This window comes from Ambystoma mexicanum, chromosome 7q (assembly GCF_040938575.1).
Source record: "Ambystoma mexicanum isolate Mex_15411 chromosome 7q, UKY_AmexF1_1, whole genome shotgun sequence".
NCBI classification, from domain to species: domain Eukaryota; kingdom Metazoa; phylum Chordata; class Amphibia; order Caudata; family Ambystomatidae; genus Ambystoma; species Ambystoma mexicanum.
In genome coordinates this window covers 1012793818-1012819564 of record NC_090941.1, presented here as the reverse complement: position 1 = coordinate 1012819564, position 25747 = coordinate 1012793818, and the positions used below count along the sequence as shown (strand labels likewise).

The following is a 25747-nucleotide window of genomic DNA, read 5'->3' as shown; positions in this document are numbered from 1 at the left end:
AATATGCCACCTTTGAACTTTGATTGCAATTCACCTTTGCTAGCTTGATGCTGATTCGTGAGTAAGTGGTGCTTGGAAGGAGAGTGGCCAGGCATGAGGTGCTATATAGTACATGGCAGCCTGTGAAATATCCCTAAAAAGGGATGGAAATAATGTTCTTCTTAGCACCCTCAGTGGGTGCGGGAGCCAATCAGGTTGTTCCAAACCCAGGCTGAATCTACTAATGAAAGCCCAGGCTCGGAGCAACCCAAGTGCTCTGCACACCCGCCCTCCCCCGGTGCTGCTGTTTTCCCTCTTCCTGTGCCTCCCACTCGCCAGTCCAGCCCCTCCACGCCTCCACCCCACCCACCCTCAATCCAACACTCCTTACCATCTCCGGCTCCTCAGCCCGGGCCGCACAGCTTCATGCTTCAGTGCCATGGAAATGGAAGAGGGGCTCAGAGCGGTGCCCCGCCTTCCATTTACATGGCAACCCTGACTCTCCCCGGCTGCTGCTGCGAACAAAGCAGCACAGCCATTTCTTTTTAAAACTGCAACTAGCCCCTCAAGGGTTTGCTGGGGGGGAGGGAGGGGTGCAAATAGCAATAATCCCACGTTTTGTGTACTACACCAACCCTGTAATGGCACTTGGGTCTTGGGCCATAACTGGCCGTTGTAGCCCACAGAAAGGGGGATTTTCTATTATTTTTTATTTATAATGCGCAGTATACCCCAAAAAAGAAATTCGAGGTGCATCGAGACATGGGGGGGGGGGGTGGAGGGGGCAAAAAGGGATGAGGAAGAATGTATAAAACAAAAACAAAACGTTCTTAAAAGGTCTTGAAGCATTCGGAACATGCAAGTGCAAAAGCATGAGAACAGGGTGAGGAATGTGAGGGAAGTGCAGGAGGGGGTAGAAGGGAGGAAACAAACAACATGTCTGACTAGGTCTTGAGACGATTTAGAACATGCAAGTGCTGAACACGCAAGGGTGAGGGAGATGAGGGAAGTACATGTAGGTAAATTACATCAAGGAAAAAAAACGGACATGCAATAGGGACATCAGGTAAGAGTGACTGCAGACTGGAAAAGCCTAGCCTCATGGTCTGAGGGGCTACATCAGGCATGCAGACAGTAATACAGTAATAAGTCAATCAGGTAAGAGTGACTGCAGACTGGAAAAGCCTCGCCTCATGGACTGAGGGGCTACATCAGGCATGCAGACAGTAATACCGTAATAAGTCAATCAGGTAAGAGTGACTGCAGAATGGAAAAGCCTCGCCTCATGGACTGAGGGGCTACATCAGACATGCATACAGTAATACAGTAATAAGTCAATCAGGTAAGAGTGACTGCAGACTGGAAAAGCCTCGCCTCATGGACTGAGGGGCTACATCAGGCATGCAGACAGTAATACAGTAATAAGTCAATCAGGTAAGAGTGACTGCAGAATGGAAAAGCCTCGCCTCATGGACTGAGGGGCTACGTCAGGCATGCAGACAGTAATAAGTCAATCAGGTAAGAGTGACTGCAGACTGGAAAGGCCTCGCCTCATAGACTGAGGTGCTACAGCATGCATGCAGACAGTAATAAGTCAATCAAGTAAGAGTGACTACAGACTGGAAAAGCCTCACCTCATGGGCTGAAGTGCTACGTCAGGCATGCAGACAGTAATAAGTGAATCAGGTAAGAGTGACTGCAGACTGGAAAAGCCTCGCCTCATGGACTGAGGGGCTACGTCAGGCATGCAGACAGTAATACAGTAATAAGTGAATCAGGTAAGAGTGACTGCAGACTGGAAAAGCCTCGCCTCATGGACTGAGGGGCTACATCAGGCATGCAGACAGTAATACAGTAATAAGTCAATCAGGTAAGAGTGACTACAGACTGGAAAAGCCTTGCCTCATGGACTGAGGGGCTACGTCAGGCATGCAGACAATAATAAGTCAATCAGGTAAGAGTGACTGCAGACTGGAAAAGCCTCGCCTCATAGACTGAGGGGCTACATCATGCATGCAGACAGTAATAAGTCAATCAGGTAAGAGTGACTACAGACTGGAAAAGCCTCACCTCATGGACTGAGGGCCTGCGTCAGGCATGCAGGCATGCAGACAGTAATAAGTTAATCAGGTAAGAGTGACTGCAGACTGAAAAAGCCTCGCCTCATGGACTGAGGGGCTATGTCAGGCATGCAGACTGTAATAAGTGAATCAGGTAAGAGTGACTGCAACCTGGAAAAACCTCGCCTCATGGACCGAGGGGCTACGTCAGGCATGCAGACAGTAATAAGTCAATCAGGTAAGAGAGACTGCAGACTGGAAAAGCCTCGCCTCATGGACCGAGGGGCTACGTCAGGCATGGAGACAGTAATAAGTCAATCAGGTAAGAGTGACTGCAGACTGCAAAAGCCTCGCCTCATGGACCGAGGGGCGACATCATGCATGCAGACAGTAGTAAGTGAATCAGGTAAGAGTGATTTCAGACTGGAAAAGCCTCGCCTCATGAACTGAGGGGCTACATCAGGCATGCCGACAGTAATAAGTCAATCAGGTAAAAGTGACAGCAGACTGGACAATCCTCGGCTCATGGACTGAGGGGCTACGTCAGGCATGCAGACAGTAATAATTGAATCTGGTAAGAGTGACTGCAGACTGAAAAAGCCTTGTCTCAAGGACTGAGGGGCTATGTCATTCATGCAGACAGCAATAAGACAATCAGGTAAGAGTGACTGTAGACTGGAAAAGCCTCACCTCATGGACTGAGGGGCTACATCAGGCATGCAGACAGCAATAAGACTATCAGGCAAGAGTGAGTGCAGACTGAAAAAGCCTCGCTTTGTGGACCAAGTGGCTACATCAGGCATGCTGACAGTAATAAGTGAATCAGGTAAGAGTGAATGCAGACTGGAAAAGCCTCGCCTCATTGACTGAGGGGCTACATCAGGCATGCAGACAGTAATACAGTAATAAGTCAATCAGGTAAGAGTGACTGCAGACTGGAAAAGCCTCGCCTCATGGACTGAGGGGCTACGTCAGGCATGCAGACAGTAATACAGTAATAAGTGAATCAGGTAAGAGTGACTGCAGACTGGAAAAGCCTCGCCTCATGGACTGAGGGGCTACATCAGGCATGCAGACAGTAATACAGTAATAAGTCAATCAGGTAAGAGTGACTACAGACTGGAAAAGCCTTGCCTCATGGACTGAGGGGCTACGTCAGGCATGCAGACAATAATAAGTCAATCAGGTAAGAGTGACTGCAGACTGGAAAAGCCTCGCCTCATAGACTGAGGGGCTACATCATGCATGCAGACAGTAATAAGTCAATCAGGTAAGAGTGACTACAGACTGGAAAAGCCTCACCTCATGGACTGAGGGCCTGCGTCAGGCATGCAGGCATGCAGACAGTAATAAGTTAATCAGGTAAGAGTGACTGCAGACTGAAAAAGCCTCGCCTCATGGACTGAGGGGCTATGTCAGGCATGCAGACTGTAATAAGTGAATCAGGTAAGAGTGACTGCAACCTGGAAAAACCTCGCCTCATGGACCGAGGGGCTACGTCAGGCATGCAGACAGTAATAAGTCAATCAGGTAAGAGAGACTGCAGACTGGAAAAGCCTCGCCTCATGGACCGAGGGGCTACGTCAGGCATGGAGACAGTAATAAGTCAATCAGGTAAGAGTGACTGCAGACTGCAAAAGCCTCGCCTCATGGACCGAGGGGCGACATCATGCATGCAGACAGTAGTAAGTGAATCAGGTAAGAGTGATTTCAGACTGGAAAAGCCTCGCCTCATGAACTGAGGGGCTACATCAGGCATGCCGACAGTAATAAGTCAATCAGGTAAAAGTGACAGCAGACTGGACAATCCTCGGCTCATGGACTGAGGGGCTACGTCAGGCATGCAGACAGTAATAATTGAATCTGGTAAGAGTGACTGCAGACTGAAAAAGCCTTGTCTCAAGGACTGAGGGGCTATGTCATTCATGCAGACAGCAATAAGACAATCAGGTAAGAGTGACTGTAGACTGGAAAAGCCTCACCTCATGGACTGAGGGGCTACATCAGGCATGCAGACAGCAATAAGACTATCAGGCAAGAGTGAGTGCAGACTGAAAAAGCCTCGCTTTGTGGACCAAGTGGCTACATCAGGCATGCTGACAGTAATAAGTGAATCAGGTAAGAGTGAATGCAGACTGGAAAAGCCTCGCCTCATTGACTGAGGGGCTACATCAGGCATGCAGACAGTAATACAGTAATAAGTCAATCAGGTAAGAGTGACTGCAGACTGGAAAAGCCTCGCCTCATGGACTGAGGGGCTACGTCAGGCATGCAGACAGTAATACAGTAATAAGTGAATCAGGTAAGAGTGACTGCAGACTGGAAAAGCCTTGCCTCATGGACTGAGGGGCTACGTCAGGCATGCAGACAGTAATAAGTCAATCAGGTAAGAGAGACTGCAGACTGGAAAAGCCTCGCCTCATGGACCGAGGGGCTACGTCAGGCATGGAGACAGTAATAAGTCAATCAGGTAAGAGTGACTGCAGACTGCAAAAGCCTCGCCTCATGGACCGAGGGGCGACATCATGCATGCAGACAGTAGTAAGTGAATCAGGTAAGAGTGATTTCAGACTGGAAAAGCCTCGCCTCATGAACTGAGGGGCTACATCAGGCATGCCGACAGTAATAAGTCAATCAGGTAAAAGTGACAGCAGACTGGACAATCCTCGGCTCATGGACTGAGGGGCTACGTCAGGCATGCAGACAGTAATAATTGAATCTGGTAAGAGTGACTGCAGACTGAAAAAGCCTTGTCTCAAGGACTGAGGGGCTATGTCATTCATGCAGACAGCAATAAGACAATCAGGTAAGCGTGACTGTAGACTGGAAAAGCCTCACCTCATGGACTGAGGGGCTACATCAGGCATGCAGACAGCAATAAGACTATCAGGCAAGAGTGAGTGCAGACTGAAAAAGCCTCGCTTTGTGGACCAAGTGGCTACATCAGGCATGCTGACAGTAATAAGTGAATCAGGTAAGAGTGAATGCAGACTGGAAAAGCCTCGCCTCATTGACTGAGGGGCTACATCAGGCATGCAGACAGTAATACAGTAATAAGTCAATCAGGTAAGAGTGACTGCAGACTGGAAAAGCCTCGCCTCATGGACTGAGGGGCTACGTCAGGCATGCAGACAGTAATACAGTAATAAGTGAATCAGGTAAGAGTGACTGCAGACTGGAAAAGCCTCGCCTCATGGACTGAGGGGCTACATCAGGCATGCAGACAGTAATACAGTAATAAGTCAATCAGGTAAGAGTGACTACAGACTGGAAAAGCCTTGCCTCATGGACTGAGGGGCTACGTCAGGCATGCAGACAATAATAAGTCAATCAGGTAAGAGTGACTGCAGACTGGAAAAGCCTCGCCTCATAGACTGAGGGGCTACATCATGCATGCAGACAGTAATAAGTCAATCAGGTAAGAGTGACTACAGACTGGAAAAGCCTCACCTCATGGACTGAGGGCCTGCGTCAGGCATGCAGGCATGCAGACAGTAATAAGTTGATCAGGTAAGAGTGACTGCAGACTGAAAAAGCCTCGCCTCATGGACTGAGGGGCTATGTCAGGCATGCAGACTGTAATAAGTGAATCAGGTAAGAGTGACTGCAACCTGGAAAAACCTCGCCTCATGGACCGAGGGGCTACGTCAGGCATGCAGACAGTAATAAGTCAATCAGGTAAGAGAGACTGCAGACTGGAAAAGCCTCGCCTCATGGACCGAGGGGCTACGTCAGGCATGGAGACAGTAATAAGTCAATCAGGTAAGAGTGACTGCAGACTGCAAAAGCCTCGCCTCATGGACCGAGGGGCGACATCATGCATGCAGACAGTAGTAAGTGAATCAGGTAAGAGTGATTTCAGACTGGAAAAGCCTCGCCTCATGAACTGAGGGGCTACATCAGGCATGCCGACAGTAATAAGTCAATCAGGTAAAAGTGACAGCAGACTGGACAATCCTCGGCTCATGGACTGAGGGGCTACGTCAGGCATGCAGACAGTAATAATTGAATCTGGTAAGAGTGACTGCAGACTGAAAAAGCCTTGTCTCAAGGACTGAGGGGCTATGTCATTCATGCAGACAGCAATAAGACAATCAGGTAAGAGTGACTGTAGACTGGAAAAGCCTCACCTCATGGACTGAGGGGCTACATCAGGCATGCAGACAGCAATAAGACAATCAGGCAAGAGTGACTGCAGACTGAAAAAGCCTCACCTGATGGACTGAGGGGCTACATCAGGCATGCAGACAGTAATAATTGAATCAGGTAAGAGTGACTGCAGACTGAAAAAGCCTTGCCTCATGGACTGAGGGGCTATGCCATGCATGCAGACAGAAATGAGACAATCAGGTAAGTGTAACTGCAGTCTGGAAAAGCCTCCCCTCATGGACTGAGGGGCTACATCAGGCATGTAGACAGCAATAAGACTATCAGGCAAGAGTGAGTGCAGACTGAAAAAGCCTCGCTTTGTGGACCAAGTGGCTACATCAGGCATGCTGACAGTAATAAGTGAATCAGGTAAGAGTGAATGCAGACTGGAAAAGCCTCACCCTGTGGACTGAGGGGCTACATCAGGCATGCAGAAAGTAATAAGACAATCAGGTAAGAGTGACTGCAGACTGGGAAAGCCTCACCTCATGGACTAAGGGGCTACATCAGGCATGTAGACAGCAATAAAACAATCAGGTAAGAGTGACTGCAGACTGGAAAAGCCTGTCATGCATGCAGACAGCAATAAGACAATCATGTAAGAGTGACTGCAGACTGGAAAAGCCTCACCTAATGGACTGAGGGGCTATATCATGCATGCAGACAGCAATAAGACAAGCAGGTAAGAGTGACTTTAGACTGGAAAAGCCTCGCCTCATGGACTGAGGGGCTACATCAGGCATACAGAAATCAATACGACAATCAGGTAAGAGTGCCAAGTGCAAGAATTGGACTGCTACATCAAAAAGTAGAACAAAGGGGTACAAATAGGCTGCCTCACCCAGGTTGAGGTACTACAACCAGGGTGAGGTACTACAACAAGTATGCACCTACATATAGGCAGTACAGTATAGGGAAGAGAGTGGCAAGAGGATGCGGGTAGTTGGATAGAGAGAACGGCAGGGAAGAGGGTGTCAGACCAGGAAAGAGGTGGGGTTGAGAAGACGGAAGGATGGGAAGGGAGTGGGAAGGAAAAGGGGTGTGGGGGGAACAGCAGGTAGAGCAGCAGTGAATACAAGGTGTCGGAAAACAAAAGTGGAATTGCTGAATTCTGGGCTATTTGTGACATCACAACCACTCTGTAATCAGTTATCACGCGTCAGTTGTGACTTCACTATGCCTCTGCTTGAGGCAGCAGAGGGAAAAGTTCCAGCTGTTACTGAAGCACCTAATTATTGCTGTGAAAAGCTTTTCAAATTTCACGATTGTAAAACAGTTTTCTGTTGCACGTTACAGCCCTTACTTGACAAGGAACAGTGTCTGGTAGAATGTTTAATGTGTGCACTGCAGGTGTTTAACACATGTGAGCATGAACTTGCATATTAAGTGCCAGGCTATTATGCAAGTCTATGTAAAAACGACAGGCATACTTGTCCTTGGCACTTAAGGGGTTTAAGCACAAAATGAAAACTTGTTTTCATGCATTTGATTAAACTGCTTAAACTATGTTTCTAAAACACATCAGGAGCACCACGTTAGCATTTCTTTTAAATCCAAACGAATCTTACATTGTTTACATGTAACAGCAACTGGAAGATCTGGTAGATTAGGTTGGGAAGAGGAGGTCAGGTGTTAAAGAGGATGGCAATGTTTGGTCATGTGTTATAAGGAATAACATACTCTCTACCGTATGTAAAAAGGATATTATTGCATGTCACCTTCGGCCTCGTTCCTCTATCGGCTCACGGAACTCCTCGGTGACTTGCAATATCCTTATAACGTCCGGTAGGGGCTACTTCATCCCACGTATTATTATCATATTACTGCATGCCTATTGCTGTGATCGGGCTTCCTCCGTTTCTCAGTTTGACGTTGCTCGCCTCTGCGCCATCGCCCCATTCACCACTGTTAGACATGGCTGTAGCTCCTGCCCTCTGGTGGTAGAGAGCATGATCAGCTCAGGGAACCTCAGTGTGGAATGCATTGCCTCACTCTCTCAGAGCCCAGGTGGAGTCAATAACCGTCAAAATCGACCCTTTCCCTAAATAGCCTATGGCCTTGCTGTTGCGTTTGGCGCTTCAGCCAATCTCTACACTGGCTCCCAGTGGCTGCGAGGATTAAGTTCAAATCCCTCTGCATTGTCCACAAGGCCTTCTGCAGCCTGGGGCCAAAATACCTTCAACTCTCTCTCCCTAAATATCTTCCTTCTCAAGCTCTTCGCTCATCCGCCTCCAACTCCCTCAGAGTCAGCCGCTTCTCCAAGCAACGAGTTGGGGGTAGAGCTCTCTCTGCGGCAGGAACAGCCTTCCTGCATCCCTGAAACTTGAGGAGAACCATCTCCGGTTCCGGAAGCACCTCAAAACCTTCCTCTTTGCTTCTGCTTTCTCTCCCCCTCTCCCCTGCTAAATTCCTACTGAAACTGCACTGATTCTGCAACTGGGCCACTCTCAGCGATCTCGGTCCTTGGCCCACCCACTCTCCCCTTGCCCTGCCTCCCTGACAACCCCTGCACTGCGGGACTGTCTCTGCATCCCTACAGCCCCCCCTCCCAGCACTTGTCTGCACTTACCTTGCACTTGCCACCAGCTGGCCCTTATTATTTATCTTGTCATTCTTCTACCCCTGTACTACACTTTCCCCTCATCCTTTTCTCTTGCACTTTTCCCTTCCCCCTACCCCTGCACTTGCGCAATCTGAATGACACCTGGCTTAGTAGGATCGTTGTCTGTCTTCCCTTTGTTCCCCCCTCCCTTGCCTCGCCGTGCCTTGAAACACTTGTGTATAGGCGCGTTACAAATGCCATATCATATCATAGCGCCAAGAAATCACTTGTCGCAGTGCTCCGCTCAATGAGATGGCCTAACGTAAGAGAATATGTTCCCTTTAGTTTGTAGATGCCGCTGTGCAATTACCCCAGTGAAACAATTGTGCAAATGTGCTGTTCGGCCTGAACTACCTTTCATTTTCCCAAATCTTAGATACGTATATATACTGTTATACTTCGATACACACTACGCTGAGCAAACAGAAAAGGCCACAGCTGAAAGTTTTATACACCTGCCAGGTTCCAAAATGTGCCTATGGCGCTGCCTTTGTCAAACCTTCCCATGTTTCTGATGCAAGTTTCACCATAACTGCTGGGCTATTATGCAGGTCTATGCAAATAGGGCGAGTATACTCGTACTCTGTGCGTAAGGCAAACCCTCTTTGCCATCTCTTTGTCACACCTCTTCTCTCATTGCCATAAATCTGGCCTGCTGCATGAGGTAAGGGTTGCGGGGTTGGAACGCATTTGCCTCGTCAGGCCCTTTTCTATGAACTTCTTCTTTGTCAAATTCCTGATAGGATACTGATGTGTCTCTTTTTCCAACAGCGCAGTTGAAATCAATATGGTCGTAGCTCTGGTAGTGCCCGGGACCACACAAATTTGCCACTCACCTCCCGGGAAGACGTGGCCAGTTTTCCTCATGGGAGCTTCTCACTTAAATGGGGTGGCACCGGCTCCTGGCTTGGCAGGGCTAAAGCCGTCCGCTTTGTGTAGGTTGCAGGCAGAAGGCTGCATTCTGCATTGATGTCCGAGTAAAACATTAATTAATGTGGCAGCAGCAGCAAACACATAGTGGCAGAGGACAAAAACCCGCCCAGGTGATATCAATGTACTGCCACTACCTGGTTGTCTTGATTGGCTCGGATCTTCCACAGCAGGGTGTGATTGTTGCAAAACCCGGCCAGAGACAGAGTATCTGACACTCTACCAAGTACTATCAGAATCACTCTCTCTTGTGCGGTCCACTACTGCATGATGTTTCTTGAGAATTCTGGTACTCAGGGTTGATAACATCAGTTCAATGCCTAGAATGACACAAGAGTATGTATAAGTGGTGCCCTCTGGCTGCCCTCCCCCCCTCCCATTGGTCATATGACCCCCCAGATGTGCTAATCACAAGAGGCAGTGTGGGCCTAGCTTTGATGTAGCTTGGTCATAGCAGGTGAGGTAACAGTATCTTGGTCCTAGCAGGTGAAGTAACAGTATCTTGGTCCTAGCAGGTGAGGTAACAGTATCTTGGTCCTAGCAGGTGAAGTAACAGTATCTTGGTCCTAGCAGGTGAGGTAACAGTATCTTGGTCCTAGCAGGTGAAGTAACAGTATCTTGGTCCTAGCAGGTGAGGGAACAGTATCTTGGTCCTAGCAGGTGAGGTAACAGTATCTTGGTCCTAGCAGGTGAAGTAACAGTATCTTGGTCCTAGCAGGTGAGGTAACAGTATCTTGGTCCTAGCATGTGAGGTAACAGTATCTTTGTCATAGCAGGTGAGGTAACAGTATCTTGGTCCTAGCAGGTGAGGTAACAGTATCTTGGTCCTAGCAGGTGAAGTAACAGTATCTTGGTCATAGCAGGTGAGGTAACAGTATCTTGGTCCTAGCAGGTGAGGTAACAGTATCTTGGTCCTAGCAGGTGAGGTAACAGTATCTTGGTCCTAGCAGGTGAAGTAACAGTATCTTGGTCCTAGCAGGTGAGGGAACAGTATCTTGGTCCTAGCAGGTGAGGTAACAGTATCTTTGTCATAGCAGGTGAGGTAACAGTATCTTGGTCCTAGCAGGTGAGGTAACAGTATCTTGGTCCTAGCAGGTGAGGTAACAGTATCTTGGTCATAGCAGGAGAGGTAACAGTATCTTGGTCCTAGCAGGTGAGGTAACAGCATCTTGGTCATAGCAAGTGAGGTAACAGTATCTTGGTCCTAGCAGGTGAAGTAACAGCATCTTGGTCCTAGCAGGTGAAGTAACAGTATCTTGGTCATAGCAGGTGAGGTAACAGTATCTTGGTCCTAGCAGGTGAAGTAACAGTATCTTGGTCCTAGCAGGTGAGGTAACAGTATCTTGGTCCTAGCAGGTGAAGTAACAGTATCTTGGTCCTAGCAGGTGAGGTAACAGTATCTTGGTCCTAGCAGGTGAAGTAACAGTATCTTGGTCCTAGCAGGTGAGGTAACAGTATCTTGGTCCTAGCAGGTGAAGTAACAGTATCTTGGTCCTAGCAGGTGAGGTAACAGTATCTTGGTCCTAGCAGGTGAAGTAACAGTATCTTGGTCCTAGCAGGTGAGGTAACAGTATCTTGGTCCTAGCAGGTGAAGTAACAGTATCTTGGTCATAGCAGGTGAAGTAACAGTATCTTGGTCATAGCAGGTGAGGTAACAGTGTATTGGTCCTAGCAGGTGAAGTAACAGTATCTTGGTCCTAGGAGGTGAGGTAACAGTATCTTGGTCCTAGCAGGTGAGGTAACAGTATCTTGGTCATAGCAGGTGAGGTAACAGTATCTTGGTCCTAGCAGGTGAAGTAACAGTATCTTGGTCATAGCAGGTGAGGTAACAGTATCTTGGTCCTAGCAGGTGAGGTAACAGTATCTTGGTCCTAGCAGGTGAGTTAACAGTATCTTGGTCCTAGCAGGTGAAGTAACAGTATCTTGGTCCTAGCAGATGAGGTAACAGTATCTTGGTCCTGGCAGGTGAAGTAACAGTATCTTGGTCCTAGCAGGTGAGTTAACAGTATCTTGGTCCTAGCAGGTGAAGTAACAGTATCTTGGTCCTAGCAGGTGAGGGAACAGTATCTTGGTCCTAGCAGGTGAGGTAACAGTATCTTGGTCCTAGCAGGTGAAGTAACAGTATCTTGGTCCTAGCAGGTGAGGTAACAGTATCTTGGTCCTAGCAGGTGAGGTAACAGTATCTTGGTCCTAGCAGGTGAGGTAACATTATCTTGGTCCTAGCAGGTGAAGTAACAGTATCTTGGTCATAGCAGGTGAGGTAACAGTATCTTGGTCCTAGCAGGTGAGGTAACAGTATCTTGGTCCTAGCAGGTGAGGTAACAGTATCTTGGTCCTAGCAGGTGAAGTAACAGTATCTTGGTCCTAGCAGGTGAGGTAACAGTATCTTGGTCCTAGCAGGTGAAGTAACAGTATCTTGGTCATAGCAGGTGAAGTAACATTATCTTGGTCATAGCAGGGAAGGTTACAGTAAGTGCACTGTAAAATGGATAGGGAAAAAGCTCTCTCTAAGAACTTTAGAAGGTCTGCATAACTTTACCTAACTAATTAACCTACTTGGTTGTCATAGGAACGGGCGTCACAGAATACTGGCTCCTAGTCAGCGCTTCTTTTATACTCATACCCACTCCGGGTGTGAGCAGACGCTCTCCTTCTGGGTGTGCGTATGCCAGGCCTGACCCTGCCACCGTGGGTACATGTGCCAGGCTCCCGGATACTTCCCGACTTGTGGGAGTTGCCAGAGCGGCAGGGAGTGGGGCACTGTAAGAACAGACGGAACAGGAGGTAATCGTGTTGAGCGGAGCAGGCTTGTTGCCGGTGCTGGCTCAGGAGAGGGTCTGGAGTCATAGGCACCAAAGCTGATCAGTGATTACGCCAGTATGCCAGCAGAGTTCTAAAATATACCCTATGATGACAAGCTTTCAAAATGTTCATCCAGCTACCCCTCAACCCCCCAAAGAATGTGGGCTGGCTCTACCACTGTGCCCGCTCAGGAGTGCTGCCATGGTAGCAGTGTCCTGTGTAAAAGAAACGCTCCAACTTTCATTACTCACTGAAAAGGATGTCTTGCTGAATCACAGACATGTTTCAAATTTAAAATTGTGGGCATTTTAAATAAGTGCCCACAATTTTAAATTTGAAACGTACATTTTCCATAAAAAACTGCCAGCCTGGAAGAAATGGGCCACGACCCTCAGCTCCACCCTCCTCAGGGCCGGCTGAGTGAGCAGGGGCCCATTTGAAAGGCCTGCTTGGGGTCCCCTGCCAAGATCCAGGATCAGAACCGGCTGTGGGAGCCCATTTCAACATAATATTTGGGCCCCTCCCTGCTTGCAGCAGAGGAAAACAGTCTGAAACACTTTGGGGTGCATGCATTGTAGTGGAGACACAGATGAAGATGATAATGAGAAGGCCACCCAGCAGGTGGCCGAAACACTAAACGTCCAATCATAAGCTATTATTGCGTCTTTGTCAGCAAAGGGATGTGATATGCCCTCTTCTGTAATACCCCAAGGGAGGGACAGCATGAAGCGTTGCAGCATATGCAGCTTGTAACAGGCACGCTGCAAAGAGCAAATTTAAAGCCATGAGTGAAAAGAATATGGATCCGGGTCAGAAGACTGCCGGCTGCAAACATGGGGGCAGTTGCTTGGGGTCCTCTTGAGACTCAATGTCTCTTTCGATTGAAAGAGCTGAAAGGCCCTGATGCCATCCTGGATGAGCCTCCTCCCCAAGGAGGAGGGGGAGCCCAGAGTATTGTTTTTTTTAGCAGAGCAGGTGACCTATTTAAGTGAAACGTTTTCTGATGCAGCACAGCATGGGGAGCTTTCACTGTAATGTGGCACCTCCACTACCCCAGCTTGGGAAGCCCTTCAAAGGTTCCTCCATGCCGACGTGGCAGAGGCTATGGCGTACTGCATAAATTATATTAATTGTGCGCCCTGGGCAACTGCCCAGGTCACCCATGCTTAAATCCGGCCACGGGTGGCTTCCTTTATCTGCTCCTCAAATAATTTCCAATCTATATGGGAATGTGTTAACCAAATTCACAGCTACCGCTTCCTTACCTTCTTTGCTTTTCAAATCCAGTTTAGATTTGCAAGCACAATCATGGCCTTTAATGCAGACCCTTCAGGGAGGGGCCTTTCCTACGCGCACTGCCTCACTAAAACCAAGATCCAAGGGCCCCATTAGGAGCTTGGCAAATAGAATGACCGTTACTGCATGCAGAAAACATGCGGTAACGAAGCGGTCCACATGATTGAGTCATGCATGCACCCTCCAGTTATTCCCCATTTTGGCGTCCCAGAACACTCCATGCGGAAATGCCATATTACCACATGTGGTACTATCGCATTTAATAATATTGCATGTGGTGCCGCTTCTCTGTGGTGGAAATTGCTGCAAGATGCAGCATGTTTGAATGCTACGGAACACTCTTCATGAGGCCCTAAGTATGTAGAAAGGGCCAGAAAGAGGATGGTCTAGAATAATTTGCAAACTCCTGTCCTCAAATACAGAAGTCAAGCAGCAGAAGCAGCAGCGGTAGTGTGGCAGGACCTAAGGCCATGGTGTACGGTTACGAATGCAACCGCCTCTCAGTGCAATTGAATCGAGACAAGAGCAGTAGAGGTTGTAGATTCGTGCAGAATGTCTATCACAGGGTTTAACCTTCATTCCAGTGCAATTCATGTGTCCCTTTTCTTCCATATTTATTTGGTTCTTTGTCCCTTCACAGCCGCGTTATTATTCAATGAATTGATTGCTGGATTTTCTTTCTGAAAAAACACATCGAAAAAAACCTCCCCTATATCCTCTTGGGAGGATAGCTCAGGGGCAACCCGCTTACCTTGGAAGCAAGACGACGCGGAGCAATACAGGTTCCGTCCGCGCTTAGAAACCTCTGGGTATTAAGCCTGTTATAAATAACCAATCATAATTATATAGCTTAAAGTCTATTCCCAACCCCCTACCCCTTATATAACCTTACCCAAACCCTATATTTTTTTGAGTTTTTCCAGGAAAATTAAATTCGCCAAAAATCTCATCGAAAAATGATCCGCCGATGAATGAACATGGTGCCATTTATTCAATTGACAGGAATGTTATCTGTGGGTTCTGCTCCTTAGCTTTTGAAATCATTAGGTGCTTAGATAAGCTTTCTTTAAGCAAGAAGCGTCTTCACAATCGCAGTTACATATACATAAACAGGTGTGAAATTTCCGCATTGTACAGTGTGTCTGTGAGCTCTGTCAGGAAATGTAGTCCTATCATCCCCATAGATGGCATCCCACCGTGCCCCAGAAGAGCCCCAGGCAGGAAACTGTTTGTGGGCAGAGAACTCTGCTCAAAGCAGGTCGACCCCTACCTCCAGGATGAGGAGGCGCAAGGCAATGGTTGCTTGTTTGCAATGTGTCATTTCCATCAATTTAAGCAAACGACTTCCCTACTCAATACTCTTCTATTTTTGCATTGGTTTTGTCTTGGATTTGATGTCCCTTTTGTAACCCAATTACCTCATTTTTTGTTTCAGATGCACTGCAGTCTATTGAGCGACTCGGACGAGCACAATCTCCATGTTTTGGAAAAGCACGTAAGTAGTAGTTATCTGCACGTACTGGCAAGAATTGCTTCTTTTACACATTTTCTCAGAATACTTTCGTTATTTCTTTTTTTCATTTTTTTTATTTAAATTGTATTTGTTTTAATTTTGTAACACAAGTCGGAAGTGCCAACATATATCAAGCACAATGGAGTTCAGTCTGTTGCGCATATTTGGTAACAACCTTGAGAGTGCACATCAACTAGGAGAGGGGCTACTTTTTAAAACTATTGAAACCATTTCTATAAGTAACAGAAATAACAGGTGTACGAATCGATATTTCTTTTCTCCACTTTCTCCTGTGATCCTCAGAAGTGCTGGAAATGTGAACTTTGTGGGGCAACATGTTGCTCTTGGTGGTCTTGATTAAGTGACAAAGGAGATCTAACTCCATTTGCTGCAGATGTCCTTTCAAAGGAATCCCCAAAGTTCTGAGATATTAAGAGCAACCCTGGCATAGGGTAGTAGGGCCTGATTCTCAAAGATTTGCAGTGGAGCGAAATCAGGAGAGGCCCTTGACCATCTCAGTGCTGCTCCAGCTACTTTACACCTTATTCACAAAGCCTACGATTGGAGCAGATCTGAAGATGCCTGGAACATTCTGAGATCCCCTTGTGCTAACGTGTGTTATTCTAATTTTACAGGAGAGCATCTCAGAGATGCTCCAGTTTTAAGCCTTAAGAACCAAGTGTAAGGATGCAGGTGTACATCCGGGATGCTGCAGGCCATTTCATGATTGGTCACAGAGCACATTTCTGACAAGCAAGGCCATAGAACACATTGACGTGGATTACAGGATCTTTTTCCGGAAATATTACATTTTTTAAAAAGTAGGGTAAAATTGTGTTTCCATAAGGGACACCAAAACTCGGGAAGGGACTGAGTTAAAGAGGGGCTTATTCTCAAGCCCCACTTTTATGTGTCCCTCTTTGCGCAGACTTTCACCCCATGTTACATGCGTGAAGTGAACAGACATCTCTGAAGTAGGACTTTAGGCGTGTGTGCGGCTGACTCGTGTGCTTCTTGGTTCTAGCACGAATCCCAACATGTGTGAGACTCAAGAGACTTTCCAAACCATTAAGACTGCCTGCTAGCTTTCAGGGGTCCTTGCGAAATCCCACCGGTTTAAGGAACCGTGACACTGAAGTGAGAACCCCATGAACAACCAGTTCTTCAATTCATCAACATGGGTGTTAATAGTGTATGTAATTACAAGCCTTAGAAGCTGCAGGGCTCTGTCATGAAGCCCTACACGGAATACGCTATCATTATTTACTTTTTTCCAAAAGACTTATTGATATGATATGATGTGATATGGCATTTATAACGCGCCTGTACACAAGGTTTTCAAGGCACGACGAGGCAAGGGAGGGGAAACAGAGGGAAGACAGACAGCGATCCTACTTGGCCAGGTGACAGTGAGATCGCGCAAGTACAGGGGAAATATTTAAGACAATATAATAATGCTGTATACTTGTGCTTTTTGATTTATAATATTTTAGTTTTTGAAGAGACTTGGATTTGATATCGATGGATACAAAGAATTTGAATTTGCTTTGCGATTAGTTATTTTGCATATATGCTTAGGCAATGTTTAATCTAAATTACGTTGAACAGAATCTAAAAGCACCATGTGTGTTAAAAACATTTTAATTAGTGATGTGCAGCTTTTACTAGAGAATTATAAAATTCTCACAATGTGAGGTCAATGTGAGGTCATCTTGATCATTGTTTTCCAACATGTCACCTGGTCGCTAAATCTGATCACACACCTAACTATTTGTGCTATTTCACTGACTGCTGTTCAAGGGCCCTCCAGTGCCATCACCTATCATCTCAGCACTACAATGACTTCCCTCGGGATCAACAAAATCATTAATTTGCCGATTGTCATCAACCCTTTCTTCTTCGTATTACTAATAGCCAATACATTGTAATTGTTTCCTGATCAAAACCAGATCTTCCTCAATGACCGGCGCACCCCGCAGATGTAACGCAATCCCTGATCGACTACCCGTCAAGAAAGATCAACTTTGCTCGAAGGAATCATGCTTCCACACCATCAACCATGAGGGCGTAACTCGCATCTAGTTAGAAAATAAAGCACGGACTATGCTGTGTTATGGGTATGTTTTAGAGAGCACTACAATCACCCAGAAGGGCACCTAGGCACTGTCCAGTTTTGAGGCGGGGGCCCGAAAGCATAAACGACTAGAGATTCATCATAGCGGTATGTATACATTCAAAAGATGGGGATTTAACTTTTTCCTAAAGGTTAGGAGGTTTAATTCACTCCATAGGTTAGCAGGTAAGGTGTTCCAGCATCTGATGGCTTGTACCAAGAATGACCGGCCGCCAGCTCTCTTTCCATTGGTATGATATGATATGATATGTTATTTGTAACGTACCTATACACAAGTGTTTCAAGGCGCAACGGGGCAGGGGGAGGGAACAAGGGAAGACAGACAACGATCCTACTAGGCCAAGTGTCATTCAGATCGCACAAGTGCAAGGGTAGAGGGGAAGGGAAAAGTGCAAGGGAAAGGGAGAGGGGAAAGTGCAGTACAGGGGAAGTAGAATAACAAGATAAATAATAATAAGGACCAACTGGTGGCAAGTGCAAGGTAAGTGCAGACAAGTGCTGGGAAGGGGGTCTGTAGGGATACAGAGACAGTCCCGCAGTGCAGGGGTTGCCAGGGAGGCAGTGCAAGGGGAGAGTGGCTGGGCCAAGGGTATTCAGTAGTCTGTCCCGTCTTAATCTAGCCGAGGGTGGTTTACCAAAAGGTATTGAGCTTTGTTGCTAGAGCCGTGGCTGTTGGATATTAAAGCCCTTCAAAGACTCTGCACATTCTTTAAAGGGGATTTGGTTCTTTTCAGTCACCCAGTGCAGAGAACAGATTACCGGGGAGATGTGTTGGAATTTTGTTGGCTTGCTTAAGAGCCTTCCTGCAGTATTTTGAACCTTTTCCAACCTATTGATATGATATGACAGGTTATTTATAACACGCTTAATACCCAGAAGTCTCTAAGGGCGGGCACGCGGAGGGAACTTGTGTTGCTCCGCGTCGTCTTGCTTCCAAGGCAAGCACGTTGCCCCTGAGCTATCCTCCCGAGACTGGCAGAATCCGGCAAAACAAGGTAAATTTGTTAAAATCAAGCATCAAGGATGTTCTTGCTTTGAAAGGTCTCAGGAGTAATTTGGTCTGTATGATCCTCATGCAAATTGGACAGTACTGCAAACAATTACCGGTGCACGTGCCCTCAATCCCATAAGTGCTTCGTCTTTGAGTTATCAGTCTATCACGAAATCACGGTTGCCTATTCCTTTCAATTTTCCTACTGAAGTGTTGCCATATTCCTCACTTCCTGTGTGTAATAGCGTGGAGTACTTTTTCTGTATCTCCTCAAGCAAGAGAACGCATATTGTAGAGTTAGAAAGGAAAGATGAGGTGACAGGCCATCTGAATACTTAAAACTTACAAAAGGGATGCATTGAAAACCTTTGCAATGCCCTCTGGCCCTGCCGGGAAGACACCCCTTCTGCCAGTAAGCAATTACCTGGAGTTTGTTTGTTTGTTTGTTTTATTTATATAGCGCACCTAACCCGAAAGTATCTGGGAGCAAGTTTTGCAGGTTGCAATAAAGTGCAGGAGGTTCCCTTTACAATTAACAGGGTACATACAATTATAGGCAAGCACGGTATGATACACTGCAGTAAAACAATTGCATTGAGGAAGATAGCATCATGGTACAAAACGTCAATCAGATACAGTGCCGGGGTGCCCGTGAATTCCCTGCAGATAAAAACATAACCCAGTGCATGCAACATCATCATCCTTATTCTTGAGGAGTTGCTATCCTACACACATACAGAGGGTTCTGGCACTGGCACTGCTATTAGAGGACAGACTAGTGTGATGGAGGCTTGGATGCCAGGTCATTCCTGTGGTAAATCCTACCAATCCCAATCCCAATCATTTTCCCATAAGACTATCTTTAGAGAAAGCTGTATCTTGTGCATCACGTTGTGGTGCACCACACAATTGTGCTTCCACTATGTATCCATCATATTCATTAACAGCAGGAAGTACATGTTATTAAAACACCTGTGCCCTTCTGTTACAGCTACTAGGTTCCCATGACCAGCCGATTTTTGCGCAGCTGAAGGCATGATGGGGCGGAGTAACAAATAAATGACTACGAGCCACTAACTTACTTTCAGTCCTCAATCCAATGGAATTTCCATGAACGCACTCAACCATTGCACTGAAAATCAGTGTCAAAAGAAATCAGTGAGGCAAGAAACAAATGTGGCAACCCGCAGGAGCGGGGCAGGCCAGGCAGAGCTTTCTAAAAGAGCATGTATGGTCCCATGGCCAGCGTCTCATTGAAGTGGCCGGGCAGACAGTGTGGTGTGAGGGCGTGCAAGGTGAAAGCTAAAACATAGAAAAACCTGTGGGGATGCAGCCTTGTGAGATCATGGCACACCTTGCGCGACCGCAGTGCGCGTGCGCGCAGCTCCATGCGCATGTCGCGTGAAGAAAAGAGCGACGGAGCGAGTCATCGAGCGCTCCCAGGTGCTCCTCCTGAATGAAGGCTTGAGTCTTCATTAACTAACTTCAAAAGACTTAAAGACTGCCGTTAACCTGTAGACTACTACCCAGTGGTCAATCAACTACTGGTGATTTTATAAAGAGCATTTGTAGCAGTGAAGAAACCCTTATCTGGCAGAGTTACCTGGTTATGACATGTAATCTCTCAATCAAATCATCGTGTTGTGTTATATGTTTAGCCACAACAAAGCGCCCACTTTTAGATTACACATTTTAAAAACTGGATTTCAAACAGTCGACAACACGCGGTTCAGTGACTGTGGCAGACGGATGATCTTATGGGAATGTTTAAAGATCACTTATTCAGACAATATGATATGATAGGTAATTTATAACTTGCTTAATACCCAGAGGTTTCTAAGCAGGGACCCGGGGATCGAACCTGTGTTGCTTTGTGTTGTCTTGCTTCCAAGGCGAGCACGTTGCCCCTGAGGCCCTGAGGTATCCTCCCGGAACAAATGTCAACGTCACTTCCAGAATTAATCTGAAATCTTGAATGCAAGTTTAATTAAACTCTCTTAAATATGTGGAGAGAACTGTAACTGTGAAACAAATGTTTTTATTTAAGAACTGCAACTCCAAAACATGTATTTTTATTGCTAGCACCATCTGCTGATAGCCTTACAGACATCAAGGGGGGTAACTATTTTGTGAGATAATTGCCTTCAACCAACTTTTGACTCTTAGCTTCTCCTCTGGCTGTGACTTGGGGGCAGGTCATTATCACATGATAATAACCCCTCCCTCAGTCGTCAAGGATATAATAGGATCCGTATACATGAGGAGATAAGCTAATAATAGTATAGGTTTTGGGGTTGTAGTGCTTCGGTAAAAGGTTAATTCAAACGAGAGTTAAATCAATAAACAAAATGTGTCACTGACGTATATTTTGTTTAGTGTGTAGTATTTTAATAGCAAGGCTGTGGTTATTCTCAAAGATTTTCAGTGGAGCAAATCAGGCGCGGCATTGGAGCCTCTGAGATTTGCTCCTGTTACTTTATACCCTATTCACAAATCCTAAACTTGGAGCAGATCAGGAAAATACTGGAACATCTGTGCAATAGCCACTGGAGCGTTCCAAGTGCCGAATGGGATTACCACAATAAATGATCTCAGGCCCAAATAACCAGACAGACTCAAAGAATAATAGCAAAATACTACTTTATTATCAGCCTCGATAAGGTAGGGAAACCAGGTGAACAAACAGATTGTAGCTCACTCACTCTCAATGCATTTCGGTTACACAAAAGCTTTTATACCTCAACATACGTCAGCTATGATGACATCCTACGTGGCTAACAGTAAAAACCTACTGGGTGGAGGGATTGGTTAAGGGAAACGTTACATATAGTTTGTGTAAGTGTTACTATCATCATTGGATGCCGATTATATGTTAGGCACGCCTTGAGCCATCTCTAACTACGTAAAATACAGATAATAATGCAGTCCCAGCAGCGGATAGGCCCATGCAACAATGTATGGTCCACCCTTACATAGACCCTCATGATTGGTTGGCACTCTCTTACCAACCTTGAACATTCGGTTTGTTAGCAGCACATAAGCAACGAAACCCAGGTGCAAAGGAACAACGTCAGACAACTGACTTTCTTAGCTAATTAGCCTACCATCTCTCATCAGTTAGGCCCTAAACCAAGGCTTCTTCTTTGTAGTTGACCTTGCTGACTGTTCTCTTCCTCAGAACTTTAAGGGGAGTGAAGGGACATTGATATCTTTGTCAGGAGCGTCATGTATAGGTCTTGTTTTCTGGTCCTGAATCACGTGTGAGGAGACCATGATTTTATCAATTTTGCCCTTCTATTTAGTGTTATTTGATTCAATTAAATTGGGTGCTATTACTCTCCTTGGCCTCTGGAGACTTGGTTGCTCCATTCAGCATGTGCTTTCTGCATCTTTCATTGAACAATACTTGGCACTCGCAAATGTTCACTCCTTTACTTAATCTAAGAGAAATATGTCCTGCGTACATAAATTATCCTCTTCGAATCCTTTTGAGCCTGTAATTGCTCTCACTGCGGCATCCTTGATTCTGAGCCAAGCAAATACTCTTTGCTCTTTAACAAATGTGTATTTCAGTGGCTGTCAGCATTGCAGCCTTGGTTTCCCTTCTCAAGGCTCCTTGCTTACTATTATACAATGCCAACGTCCATTTTCTTAGTATGGCTGCTTTACTTGTGTTCTATCTCCTACTTAAGCAAGCTTCTATATGTCTCATCTAACTTGCGTTTCTGCATATATACATTGTTTACATCTCTTGTCACTTATCTTCTTAGTTTATGTGCTTTCCTTCATATTCGTGTATATGTTTACTTCGTCCCTCTAATCACATCTTCATTCTTTCAATGTCCATGCAGGAGTTCCGAGTGATCGCGTATCTTCTCTCTTTAGTGGCGTCACTTTACACCTTCCAGCTTTTACTGATAGTTCTTCTATGTCCAGTGGTTTCTGCAGGCTCATATCTACTGAGGTATCCAGTGATTTTACCAAATACATTACAGAGAATGCTTTTTTACTGAAAACATGAACAGCGAAGATAATACCAGAATTTGATTAAACAGTATGAGAGGGTGGGGAAAAATGGGTGGGGTGGAGTTTGAGTGGCTTAGGTTTATAGAAAAATAGGTGGTTTGGGGTTGGCGGCTCCCCAAAAAAAGAAAATTTAGTAATGTTTTCATTGTTTTGGGTTCGGTAAAAAAGCATTCTCTGTAATGGAATTCATTAAAATCACATTGATCCACCTACCGCATCAATTCGAGGGCGCATTTGATACGATTGTCTGAGCACATAAGCGTATTGGGATGATAGCAGGTGTCAAACACAGTGCATTCTTGTTCTTCCAGTATGACGGAGGTGAGGGGGCGGGCTCCATAAATGACGTGTACATCTGCCTCTCTACACATCACTGAGATGCCCTTGTGATAATCTGCTTTCACACCTCAAGAGGTGAGCATCTCAAAGTTGCTCCAGGCATCTTCTGATTTGCCCAGTTTGAGGCTTTGTGAATACGGTATATAGAGATTGGTGTAAATCGGGGCACATAGTTCTGTCCTCAGCGGAATGGCGTCTTACAGCGAGAGAGTTACAAATGGGTGAAGGCAGAGAGCTTAGAAACAGCTGGTTCTTCCGAATCTAATGAAGGGAAGCTGGAGTGTGGAGCACTCGATAGGCGATGCCAGGGCTCAGTCCATGACTGCAATGGACTAAATCTTCTGTGACACCAATCAAATCACTGTGCATAGCAGTATGCCATTAAGGGTCTGGATACCCTATACGTTTACTTCACCTGTTCCCTTGCATTATCCTCACTGAGCTCTTTGCCACTGCTCTGCCTGAAGGAGCAAGACACAGCAGTTCCCATCAATATATGCGGTAGACGCCTGGTTAGATTAAACTTAATGGATTGTGATGAGTACTAACTACCCGCTCTCTAATAAGAAACGGAGGGTTCCATGTGATAATGTCCCTGCAGAAATGTTGCCATGCAAGAATGCCGTGTTATTTTTAGGAGCCATCATAAGGAACATGCGTGGGACACCCCTGCAACCATTTTATTTTTTAAAGGGAGCTGGGTACACCCCAGCAACACCTGGTCTCATTTACCCCATATATTGTCCCCATATATAATGTCACCTATGACGTGTTCCCGGGGACTATATATATATATATATATATATATATATATATATGGTGACATTATTTACGCTGACAATATTAACTGATACCAAAAGGAGGAGTTCAGTAGAGTTGGCTTGAAACAGATCAAAGAAAAGAGCGATTCTTCATTCAATGTGGGTGAGGGCCTCATGTGTGGAGGCGTGCAGTGGGTGCTGAACTCGACGATGACATGAAGCATCCATCAATCATGGCAGGAGTAAAATGAGATTGGGGATATGGATGCTTACCTTTGTTGGTTTCTCACTTTCGTAGGTGAAGCGTAGATTTCCCGCACCCATGACAACAGTTACAGGTGTTGGCGGGGTCATGGGACCAGATGATGAGTGCATTTATTTGGAGATCACATTTGGAGAGTAAGTTATGTTTTGGCCAGGTCTAAAATGTCAGTCAGGAAGGAGGAGTAGACGGTGACCTAGATGTTGACACATGTATTGTACCAAATTCCAACGTTTAGGCGCCTTTTTCCACAGTGAAATCACTAGAAAGTCCCTATCATTCTAAACAAGTTGTATCACCACCGATCTTCGAACCAATGAAAATGGCCAATTTGTCTCAAAGTTTGCTATGACTTTAGAGAGTCAACTTTATAACACAGGAATATGGCTCAATTATAGAAGGGCACAATCAGAGGTTGGGAGAACATTTCTTTGCACATTTTTAATGTGTCACTAATGAAAGAAACCTATATCCTTGGTGAGACTCAAAACATTGGCCCAGAGGCGTTGCTAGGGGGAGGGGGGTTAAGGGGGCTATAGCCCCTGGTCTTTTGGTTGTAGCCCCGGATAGAATCTCAGGAGCTACAACCAAAAGGCTAGCTAGCCCCCAGTCCCGACAGTTAAGACATTGGTGTAGCCCCGGGTCTTTTCCAGACCTAGCAACACCCCTGCCTTGGCCCCCGCACCAGCGCAACTGTCTCACAATCCTTTCCCTCTTGCGCTGCCGGATCCTCGCCTCACCCCTTCTCGCTGCAGCATCTGCGGGGTCGGTAGGGTTCCAAAGCGCTTGTTTATCTGACGTAGAGAGCAAATGTGCTGATTTATTAACAAGCAGGAATCTAGGCTTCAGTTAGTAGCAATTAGGCTCTCCAAGGCTTCCCAGCTGAATTTGCCTGGAATCTTTTGCATTTCCAATTAGATGCTTTTGTGCTGAAGAACAGCCAGGAAAATGGCTTAACAAGCAACCGCTTCAGCGCCACAGGTTCCAATGGAGCCCATGTCACGAGGGCTAACTTCAGCCACTCCTGATTTTGCAGCGATCACCTTGCTAGGAATTGTAGGCCCACCCACAAAATGGGAGAAGTTGAACTACAAGCGTCTGCATCTCAACGGCTGTCGACTAAGATATCAGGGGTGGATGGTGGTGACCCTTATGACACCAGACCGGGAAGAGTTGTGTTTACCAGTGCGGGGGGAGATCTGGGTCATTCATTATCCAGTTATGTAAAACATGGGCCAGTCAGGAAACCAGAAGTAAATACAGAGCAGTCGCCTGATACGCATATTTCAGGACATTCTCTTACTGAGGATCTAGAATGTTCTTTTGGGTCACCTATTCCAACCAACGCTCCACCAATTTTAGGATGACGTGGTGTAAAAGAAGGCAACCCTAGTAGAGTGATTTTAAAAAGACGTGATCATCTTTGGGTCTACACACATATGATCACATCAGCCCGGCCCTCATCGACCTTCACTGGCTCCCACTGCATGCACAAATCACCTTCAAGTCTGGCTGGATCATCTATAAGGCAGTTGCCTTCAAGTCCCCAGCTCCCTCGCAGAGAAACTCAGAATTTTGGTGGACAGTGCCCAACAGAAGCCAGGACACCTGCAGACTTGAAATCCACTGCTGCAAAAAGGAAGAGCCTTCTCTGCCTACACCCCAAGACTATGGCAACTCCTCCCCGTCAGCATCAGACTCGCCCCCACGCTCCTACAATTCAGAAAAGAACTCAAAACCCACCTCTTCAAAGAGCCTCCCCTCCTCAACACCTAGGTCATCACATCGCCCCTCGTGCCATCTGACTCACTAGACACTGCCCGGCCCTCGCCTCCCTGCCACCCAGTACAGCAGTACCCCTCCTGTATGCCCCTCTGTATCCTACCCCCCACTGTATATCTGT

General features: G+C 46.3%; 1 protein-coding gene across 3 annotated transcripts in view; it reads left to right on the top strand.

Annotated features, from left to right (window-relative positions):
- The window catches only part of PDE2A (phosphodiesterase 2A), a 2546881-nt gene that overhangs the window by 1939687 nt on the left and 581447 nt on the right, over positions 1–25747 (top strand). For all 3 annotated transcript variants that reach the window (XM_069640246.1, XM_069640248.1, XM_069640247.1), the window contains one exon: positions 15254–15313. In XM_069640246.1, coding sequence (XP_069496347.1) covers positions 15254–15313 — 60 coding nt within the window. The remainder of the gene's footprint in view (positions 1–15253; positions 15314–25747) is intronic.